Source organism: Pipra filicauda, unplaced genomic scaffold, assembly GCF_003945595.2.
Source record: "Pipra filicauda isolate LSUMZ 115617 unplaced genomic scaffold, ASM394559v2 scaffold31_size4109673_pilon, whole genome shotgun sequence".
Classification (NCBI taxonomy): Eukaryota; Metazoa; Chordata; class Aves; order Passeriformes; family Pipridae; genus Pipra; species Pipra filicauda.
In genome coordinates this window covers 575,677-586,034 of record NW_024104443.1, presented here as the reverse complement: position 1 = coordinate 586,034, position 10,358 = coordinate 575,677, and the positions used below count along the sequence as shown (strand labels likewise).

Here is a 10,358-nt window from a genome sequence, read left to right as displayed (position 1 = left end):
TGGTACATTTTTAAGCCTGTAGATCCCTCCTTTCTTACATAGAGGATAGCAGCACTGCCTGGTTGTGCCCACCATCGTGGTGGGTGCCTCAAAAGCAGCCCCTTCTCCCTGCAGTTCCTTGCCTGGCAGGCAGGAGAAACAAGCATGGAGGGATGATCGAGGGGTGAAAACACAACGTTGGGTTCAGGCCATAAGTAGGGGAGTGATGCAGCTGGACAAATTGGAGAGGCCAATGCCATCATCCCACGGTACCCCAAGGAGGCGTGGGTGGGATGCCCCTGTCCCTCCAATACCACCTCAGCCCCTCTGCTGCTGGTTCGCAGCTCTCTTGCACGTCCCAATGCTGCCATCTGTAGCACAGAGCTCAGCTCCAGTGCTCCCCAGCAGAGCGCCTGGAGAGCTGAGAGCTGAGCAAGGAGACGAAAGCAGAGCTCAGCTTCAAGAGGTTTGATTTTGTAAGAGTCCAAACCAACAAATCTCAGCCTGGGACTTGGCTTTTTCAGCCCCGAGAGAGGCTGTTGGCTTCTATGTCGGCAGATTTGCATTTTTAGTAGCCTGCCAAGGGCACCAGAGCCTGGGATAGTCGTTATCATTCTGCTTATCTGCCGGAAATAAAATAAACACATTTAATGACATCAGTACTGTGGCCCATACAGTAAGGGGGTTTTAACCACGAAAGCCATGGATTCCTGAAAGACCAGCCAGGGAGCATCACAGCCTCCCATATATGCAGGGATGAGGACAGCATTTAGTGTTTTTAAGGCATTTACCCTGTGAAAGAGGGGGATGTGCAGCCATCTCTCCCTCCCCTGGCTTGGCTCCGTAGTAGCACGTGCTGACTCTCGGCATAAAGCCCCCACCACTGAAATTCATTTCACTCTCGGTATAAAGCCCCCACCACTGAAATTCATTTCATTGCTGCTCATTTCTCGGTGCCTTTCCATGACAGGAAATATCGGACAAAGGCTCACTCACCCTGCTCCTAAATCCCTGTATTGTCCCCAGCAGGGAAGGGAAAGGCAGAACCGGGGCGTGCTGAGCTCAGCACAGCAGCGTCCCGAGCCTCGGGGCACCACGAGGTGGAAAAACGGCTGTGACAGAGCTGGCATCAGCTCATTTCAGGTCAGGCTGTGACCACAAAGAGTGAACAAAAAGTAAAACAGAGAGAAAAAGAAATCTCTGATGATCAGGGTGAAGCTGAGCCCCTGTTGGAGCCCCCGTTTCTCCTCTGCCACTTCCCTTCTCTCTTGACCTTGCGGTGGATGTGACTCCTGGTATCTCCCTCAGCTTTGGGAGTCCCCATCCTTTCCTCATGCCTTAAACACATCTGCCCCCTCTGGATCACAGCCTTAAAGCCTTGTATGCCCCGTGGCTGCCGCACACGGGCTCCATCACGTCACAGCTCAGGACCGCGGGCAGCAGCAGGGCTGGATTAGCCCCGCACGCATGAACGGGCTGACCCTGCCGGGCGTCAGCGGGATTTACCGCTCCCCATCTCCCAGCTGTGCCTGGCAGCTCGCTCTGACCGGAGGCCTGGGGAGGCCAATCCCTGCACACGAGGGCTCCTGGCCGGCGGCATCTATAAAGACCCCCCGGCCGTGCTCTCGGGCGGGTCTGCGGCGCGGGGCCGGCGAGCACGATGGCACTGCGGGTAAGGCTGGGGACAGGAGGTGGCACAGCCTGGTCTGTGTGAGGGGTGATGGCACGGGTCAGGTGATGGACAAAGGAAAGCAGCACAGGGAAGGGCAGGAAAGGTAGAAATCCTGAAAGATGTAGGGATGATACAGCGCTGCTCCTCTGTGTCAGTCTGATCCAGGCTGTTGCAAAACTGAGCTTTGTGGTGTTCGATAAAGGGCAATAGGATGGATTTTCATCTTGGTTGTACCAGGGCTGGTCTGGGGTAATGCTGCCCTAATGGCAGCAGCTCTGACTTGCAGGGTTTTAGCTGAGACCAAAACACAACCAATGCAGACTAGACCTGTGTGTGGCCATCCCTCCCCAATGGGACAGCTGGCAGCAAAGAGGGAATGGCTGTTTCCTGTGGATGTGGTGTGTCTCTTGCTGGGGCTGTTGTAATGATGACAAGTTAAGGGTCAAGGCAAGGTGAACCTTGGTGCTTCCACCACCACTTGCTGTTTGCAGTCAGAACTCAGTCAGCTCCATCAGCTCTCTGGGTCTTACAGGGACAAACACTGGTGTGGGCAGAGCCTTCGAGTGACCATGTGTGGGTTCCTAAATCTGCCCTCGAAAAGTAGCCAGGCACAAGGGTATGAGGTTGGCCATCTCCACCTCTCAGCTCCTGCCCAAAACATGCTTATCCCAAAAATGCATTGGAAATAGGAAGTCATGGCAGAGAAAGAAACAGGGCAGTGAAAGTCCTGAGCTATGGGAGGGAGAGACAGGCATGGAACTCGCAGTGGAGATGCCAAGGCTGGAGAAATTTTGCCAGTGTGAGCAATAAGTTTGGGAGAGTGGGATGCTCAGAAATGCAAGATCATTAGAGTGTTAAAAAAAAGTGGGGTGAAATGGCAAGCACTTCTTATTAAAATGAGTTATTTAGTAAAACTATGAATTATTCAAAAAGGAACATTTTTGAGCTCATTTTATGCAAGTTTAACCTTGGAGATAGGGAGAGCAGGTGGAAGGGGGGATCAGGCAGGAACCTGTGGGAAGAGTCAGCCATATAATGCTGGAGTAGCTCAGGCTGGATACCACTACACCTATTCCTCTGCTGCAAAGCATCACAAAGTTTTCTGCTTCAGATTTTGTATTGCTCAGGCAGAGAGAGGAGCAGAGAGTCTTTGTGTCTTGACAGCAATGAAGACATTCAGGTTCGTCTTTAATTTTTGCTCCCTGATCCCATCCAGCTCTTTACAAAAGACCTTGGGGACAGCAAATCCCACCTCATTGACTGGATGTCATAGCGACCTTATTTCTTAACCTTCTGGGGCCCTTGAGATTATTTAGGAGTGACAAAAATACATAGGCAGAGAATGTGCCTGTGTGGGAAGGGGGGAGAAATAAGAAGAAAATGAGAGGGTGAGAAAGAAACGTAAGGAATGAGTGGGGCAGTGCACCTCTTGTCATGCTTTAGCAGCACCTCCTTGTCTGTAGTTCGAGGCCCTGTACCCAGAGGGAATCTGTCCTGGATGGAGCATCATGGTCAAGGGCGAGACCAGTTCCAGTTCAAGCATGTAAGGACACACTCTGCTCACAGCTCTCCTGGCTCGTGACAGCCAGCAGCAGCACTCCACAGCTCTCCATCACTTCTTTCTCTCACTGTCTCAGGTTTGAAATCAATTTGCTTTGTGATCCTGGAGACCAAATCGCTCTCCACTTTAACCCTCGCTTCTCCAGCTCCAGAATCATCTGCAACTCCTTCCTAGACAGCCAGTGGGGGAAGGAAGAGGTTAACACCACCTTCCCCTTCGAAGCAAAGGAGCCTTTCCAGGTAACCCTATGTCACCCCACCAGTCTCCTCAGCTGTAATAGGAGTGACCCAGTCAATATTTGGGTTCTCCTCATGGATCTAGTGCTGCCTTTCCTGCCAGCACTATATCCAGCAACATCTCCTCTCTAGCTCTGCCTCCTGTTAGTATCTCTGTTGCATCCTGGTGATTTACACACAGGTTTGGCACAGACCTGCAGAGCTCCAGCAATAATTCCTGGATGCTGCATTTGTTTTCAGTTTAGGCTTTGCATTACCACCAGTTTATGTTATCATGAAATGAAAACCCAGTTATTTCCTCCTTTTGCCCAAAGTGGGGGTGAGCACTGTGTGTGCATGTCAGCTCTGGCAGGATTTGAAGTGGGTGCACTCACTGACGTGATGGAACCAAGGTCTAGTGAGGACATGTGGCCACATGAATCTGACACAGTCTCTCTCTCTCAGGTTGAAATCTACTCCGATCAGGACTATTTCCACATTTTCATCAATGAAAACAAAGTCCTGCAGTACAAGCACCGGCAGAAGAATCTTTCATCCATCACCAAGCTGCAGATTCTCAATGATATTGACATTTCTTCAGTGGAAATCACCAAACGAGGTCTTTACTAGAGACCAGAGTGGGGAACTCTCACAAACATTCCCTCTTAAGCTCCTGATCCAGCCAGGGACCATCTGCTCCCTCCCACACACTATCACCAGCCAGGGAGATAACTATGTATGTGTTCTCACGGTGGAAGGGATGGTTATTCCCACCACAAGCCACAGCACCCAGCCACATCACTTACTGTAGCCCAGACCTTCTGCCCCTGTGCCTTGGGGTGCACAACAGGCTTTGTAGGTCTGATCATCTTTGCTGTTGGACAGCCTGGGAGATCACTACAGTACATAAAAATCTGCCTCAAGTAGTCTGGACACCTGAAATTGTGTTTCAAACAGCTCAGAAATTCCATTTGCCCTAGAGTAGGGTGTGAATTAGCACTAGTCCTCAGCTAGCCACGTGGTAAAGGACGTAATGGGTGTGGATATTAGGGGAGGAAAGGCAATTTCTGTCCAGGAGCTGGGCAAAAATTCTACCATATTTGCCAATAAAATCAACCAAGGAAATCCCTGCTGAGACACCCCTCCCTGGGCAGGTCAATCATGTTATTCATTCCCTGCCAATCTCCAGACACCTGGCATGAACAAAGGCTGGTGACTGGGCAGGAGGACACAGAGGAGGGTTGCTTGGGTTTGGCACTGCCTTTTTGCTTTGAGGGTAATAGCAGGTGATGTTCCCTCGTCGGCAGATCAGTGGGATGAGGTTCATCTTGCCAGGTGTTGCCAGAGATTCCTTTCACTGGTTCAAGGATATTGCTCAGCCCAAGTCCTGCCAACTCCAGGCTTCCTAGACAGACTCCTAAGAGTGGTGTAGTGGGTCAGAAAAGGACAAGAGGCATATAAAAACACATGGTTCCTCTATCATGCACCAGAAATGCAGCTGGACTCCAAACAAAAGGAACTGAGTACATCAGGGTCTAGAAATTACGATATGTTTGGAATTAACAAAGTGCCATTATTCCCATGGATAGCCTCTGGATTTTCTCTTTGCTCTGCTTTTTTGTTTTCTTTTCTCCCCCTTCTTAGTTGTCTTTCAAAACAGTCCACTTGTCCCTTGCACCCTCTTCTCTTTTCCAACCTCTTCCTTGGAGCACAACATATCTCTGACTCCTCCACCAGGCCACAGCAGGCTAAAAGATGTTATTTTTACTTTGTTTTAATTACACGCATCATAAACAGCATAATGTCACAGTGTTAAATCTGAACAGGAACTTATTCCAAAAATGCAATTACAGCTGCCCCCAAATCACTCTTTTGTTCCTCAGACATAAGACAGACCACATTCCTGATGCAAAAGGAATGATCCTGCCTTGCCTGTCCTTTCCATTGAGGAGAAAACACTTTGTAACAAGTCAGGCCTGATCCACCTTTGGCTTAGGGTGAGATCTGGGCTTTGCTCCAGCCTTTTCTCAATGTTCAAATTGGCCATTCCCAACTTTTCCTTCTATTTATACTTTCAAGGACTTGTGAGGAAGAGGTGGCTGCAGCAAACCCCGACACATGATGCCACAAAGTTGACATTTATGAATCTGTTCAAAAGTTTATAATGTTTTTCCAGACTATAAAAGAACACTAACTGAAAACCACCCTGTTCTTGTGGCAAAGAGCTCAATGGGAACACAATATGGTGCCAAATGGTACCTTTACCCTAAAGAACAGAAAATATGGTTTGGAAATGGCAGTGGTCTAGATTGCAAGTCAGGAAAATTGGGGATGGTGAGATTTCCTCTGGCCTGGAATAAATTTGTCACCACTGGGACAAGAGGGTCGACTCAAATTCTGGTTGTCTGTTTGTTCAACAACTGCTCTCATGGCCATCCCTTCAGTAAAACAGGCACAAACTCAGACAAAATCAGGCCCACTGGGATCTCTGTGTCATCCATCTGATAATGCTGAGCAGCATCTGAAAGAAATCACTTTTTTTTTTTTGGTGCTTACTTGGGGGCTGATAGACATAGATATAATTTTTCATGAAGGAAAAGAGATTAAATGATTCATAAGGGTAATGCTTTGTACTTACATAGCCACCAACTCTATCTATAGCCAATGCTGCAGAAACACCCCACAATTCCATTGTCCTCCAGAAGGGAGCACAAAGGACCACAGAAAAACAGGGTAAAAAACATTTCAAGTACAAACAAATAAAGAGATGTCACAAAAATCAGGCAGAGACAGAGATTATGCCCTGACTCCTGGACACGTTCCCTCCAGCTCCTGCCAGAGGCTGATCTCACTGCATTGCCATCTGCACCGAGAGAGCCCCATCTCTCCTGACACATCCACAGCTCTGCTGCCTCCTCCAGCCAAAACACAGCCAAGGGTGAAGGGGACTGCAGAGCAAGAGAGGTCTGGGAATCTACTGAGCATTGCTAGGAGGAAAACTTCAGGGCTGGCTGTTTATAGCTGTTTTGCACAGTTTTATGGGGAAAGAGATGCCCTCCAAGTCTGTGCCCCTCATCTGCCCCTTAAGGAGAAGCTCCAGAAAAAAAATTAATCCCCGTAATTATGATGGTCAGTTAAACTCTGAGGATCAGGGTTGGCCCACCAGACTTCCACAGAAGCATCTTATGCTAGAATTGAGGGGATCAAATGGAACAAATCAATTCTCCCGACTTTCAACCAGTCTTCCTGTTCATGACCCGGGGTTTGAAACTGGGGATGGAACTGATGGAGACAAGCTCTTGTCCAGGGGTATTTTTGAAGAGCTGGAAACCTTTTGAAGGGGAAGGAGCTGCAGCTGCTGGGGGTGCAGCTCTGGAGGGTTCCATCAGAATTTCACTGCCCAACCTCAAGGTCAAGCTCAATATTTTTGCTGTGACCACGTGCTGCATAAGAGCCTGCTGGAATGTTCTAGAGAGAGCAGTTGCTGCAGGATGGAATAGGGACTGTTCTAGTCAGGATTTGCAGATAAAGCAGCAGTTGCTGCCCATAGAGCTTATAGGAGGGATACCTGAGAAAGAGAAATGTCCCTCAGGAGGCAAAGCCAACAGGGGTGGTGACCTCCCACTGATTCGCCTCATTTGGGCTGGATCTGCAGAGCTCAGAAATGCTCTGGCGTGTCTCCAGATCAATGAGGGGAAAGTCAGGCTCATAATCCTTCGTGCTTGAGCTGTGCCAGGACTTCCAGGGCCAAGATCCCCTCTGGCAGTGTCACGGATCTCCTGTGGAGCATCTGCTGCTGCACGATCAGAGCCACCCCTTGGTGTCCCTGACACCACTGGCAATCATCCCACAGCCCAGCAGCAAACACCAGCAAATTCCTCACAGGCTGGTGAGCAAACAGCTCCCACATCAGCCACAGTCACATCTCATCAGCAGAGCAGCACCCTGGGGACATCGGACTGACACCATCCCTGCAAGGGACAATTGAATATCAGACACTGGGTCCTGCCTCGAGTTAGGAAAGGCAGTGAGGGAAAGGGTGAGGACTTGTCAGTGCAGTGAGAAGACTTCTAGGAAAGCTCAAAAAAAAGAGGAAGTCACGCAGGTTGCACATGCCCCATACTCACTTTGAGACTTAATTTTTTCTTTTTTACGTAACTATCCCTGTCATGTAAAAAAGCCCAAACCTACCAAATTTGATGCTGGGGGTTTAGCTACTTACAGCTAGATGACAGCTCTGGTGAAGAAATGCAGGAGGAGGGCAGTTGTTAACCATTTAACCAACAATTCTCTTTCTCCTCCCATTTTGATGGCCCCAGGAGCATCTCCTGAAAGACAACAGCTGGGCTGCAGCAGAGATCTTCTCTCCACTAATAACAAGCAGCTGTGTCACAGTGCAGCTCAGTGATCCTGGTCCCCCTATCTATGGCATCTCTAATTTCCCACATCCCCCGAGGCCTCTGGTTTCCCAACACGTTGTTACAGAAACACCTGCTGGAAATGCAGACCTTATCAGCAAGGACTTTCTTCCTTATGTCTCCGAGTACTTATCTAAGAGGCTGCTTATTCAACACCGTGGGCTGTCAAACTTCTTAAATTCTCAGGAGTCACAGGTGTTTGCTGACAGGACCAAGGAACACAGAGGGAAAATGTTCAGCCTTTTTCTGAAACATATGAGGAAAGCTAAAAAACGAAAAGAAAAAAGAGGAAAAGAGCAGTAGCTCTCAGTTCTGGCTGGGAAGAGGCATTTCTGAGGCACCAGGCAGCCCCAGATTGCAGCTAGAAAAGAGTCTCTGCTGGAAAGCAGAGGGATGGTTCTCTTATTGCAGTTAAAGAAAGGTTTATAAAGCCATTCTAACTCACAGCATTTCCATCCAGAGCGAGCTCAGACACAGAAGCACACCTCCCAACCCTGATCTTGCATACATGATGACAGGTACCAGCTGCAGACATGAAAGGCTGGAGAGGGATTATTTTCTGAAAGAAAGGATCTGCTCTAGAGGTTGGAGAATTGGAAGCTAATGGTATCACTTTTTTTTGGCAGCTGAGTTACTGTGCATCCTCTGCTGCCTGAGGAAAGGGTGACAGAAATTAGCCTGATGCCCAGATTTGCTGGTCCTTCAGTTCCACAGTCATTTCAAGACCCTCTTGCCAAAGCTAGATGCAATTTATCATGTTATTCCTTCAAGCTACATGAACATCACTAGCCAAATCTCTGAATTTACCAGAGCACAAGGCAACAGCCTATGGAGATCAGGATGTTTTCTCTGCACCATCACACCATTGTAAGGCTGTTTGGGTCTTACAAAGCACTTCTAAATCACAAGGATCCAAGTAAACTATAAAAAGAACTATCATAACACCCTTGTGCAGGTGAGGGAACCAAGGCAAGAAAGAAGGAGAGCAGAAAAGGAAGGAGGGAATCAAGTGCTTTTAGCTCCAGCCTGATGTTCTCACCCTGCAGCTCATGGCTTGGCCTTGGAGCTTATGAGTAGGTTGGGCTGGGACTTTTGGTGATCTATCAGGTGTTGCCTCAAGCCTTAATGAGCCAACAAGCTCCATGCTGGACCCCTTCATAGCTCAGGTTACACAGCTGAACCAGCCCCTTTTCTTCAGTGAGGGACCAGGGCTGCAGAGCAGCTCATTAGCCCGAGGAGTTTCCATGCACCTCTACACACTGTACACACACTGTGCTCACAGACTAATCAACTGTTTTCTAGCTTTGTTCATGCTCCAGCCTGCACAACAACCAAAGAACCACCAACATCCCTTCATTTTCCTCCCCTTCCTTGATACGTCCCCTTTCCAAAGAAAGACTTGGCAACTTCTGTGTGACCTAAGGCACAAAAATCTTGCTGCTTTCAAAAATGGGGAGTAGAACTGAAATGCAGCTATTTCACCTTGTAACCTCCTCTGCCTTTGTGCCGAACTGCAGCTATTGTCAGCTTTCATTTCCTGAAGTTGCTCTGTGCTGTGAACACACACTGGAAACAGAAAGGCAGAAGCGGTCAGTGGTGATGAGAGGGCACTGATTGTACTTCCAGTAAATTGCCCGAGCCTTTCCACATGAGTCACTGCACAGAGAGAGGTGAGGCGTTAGAGAGAAGTTTACAGCTGAACCTGACAGAGTTTAACAACCCCTCAAAGCCTCTCAATGCCTGATTTTCTATAACTTTAGTTATAGAAAAAGGCGATTCCTTCTAAGTGGCTGCTGAAGGTAAATAACTCACAGATTATCTTACACTGCCTCAGAGTATTCAGAGCCAGGATCACATCTCTCCCTGCCTCCCAGCTTATTCACTTTTGAATCCAGAGAGCACAAATCCTAAGGATTTCCTGATTAGAAGCAAAAAATACAGGAAAGCTTATTTTTAAACACGTAACACATGATTGATCATCATTGTTGCAAATGTGCTCAAGTTCTAATCCTTATTGCAACCTGATCCCAGGAGTATCTGTTTTGTGACAGCTACTGGCAAAGTGTCACCTCAGCTGAAAGCAAATTAGCTTGCTCAGAAAGACAAATTCTCTCCTATTGTATTCTCTAAAATCTCTATCTCCTCCCTCATGTTCACAGATCTAGGCCCTGAGAGCATTTTTTCTTGGATCCTTTCCTTCCTGCCTCCCCTCGTTTCCCTGCTGCAAGCCTCTGCAGCTGGAAAAAGGCAAACAGTGGCAAATTTAAAGCCTTTGTCAGATTTCCCCCAGATGGCAATCAGCTGATGGAACCCAGAAAGCTTTGTCATCTAAAAAGCCCTTTATTAGCCTGTTGCACCTGGGTATAGAGCACCAGGGAAGGAATATTGAAATTCAAGTCTGGCAGTGTGCAGGTAGAAGGATGGAGGGAGGACTGGATGCCTTAGCAGACCCTGCTCTTAATGCTGTTTTATCTGCCTCTCTTCTTGGTAGTATCAGTGCCAAACTGTTAAGA

At 48.3% G+C, this 10,358-nt stretch overlaps 1 protein-coding gene across 1 annotated transcript; it reads left to right on the top strand.

Moving 5' to 3' along the window:
* Positions 1 to 1,639: 1,639 nt before the first annotated feature.
* On the top strand, positions 1,640 to 4,057 carry GRIFIN (galectin-related inter-fiber protein). Its single transcript, XM_027738465.2, has 4 exons — positions 1,640 to 1,651; positions 3,115 to 3,194; positions 3,289 to 3,451; positions 3,893 to 4,057. Exons 1-4 carry the CDS (start codon positions 1,640 to 1,642, stop codon positions 4,055 to 4,057), a joined length of 420 nt encoding a protein of 139 aa, XP_027594266.1.
* Positions 4,058 to 10,358: the final 6,301 nt, after the last annotated feature.

Bases quoted from the DNA above. Each gene is read 5' to 3' on its own strand.
- GRIFIN (XM_027738465.2), top strand. The intron at 3,195-3,288 runs GTAAGGACACAC...TCACTGTCTCAG, and splicing joins ACCAGTTCCAGTTCAAGCAT to GTTTGAAATCAATTTGCTTT. The intron at 3,452-3,892 runs GTAACCCTATGT...TCTCTCTCTCAG, and splicing joins AAGCAAAGGAGCCTTTCCAG to GTTGAAATCTACTCCGATCA.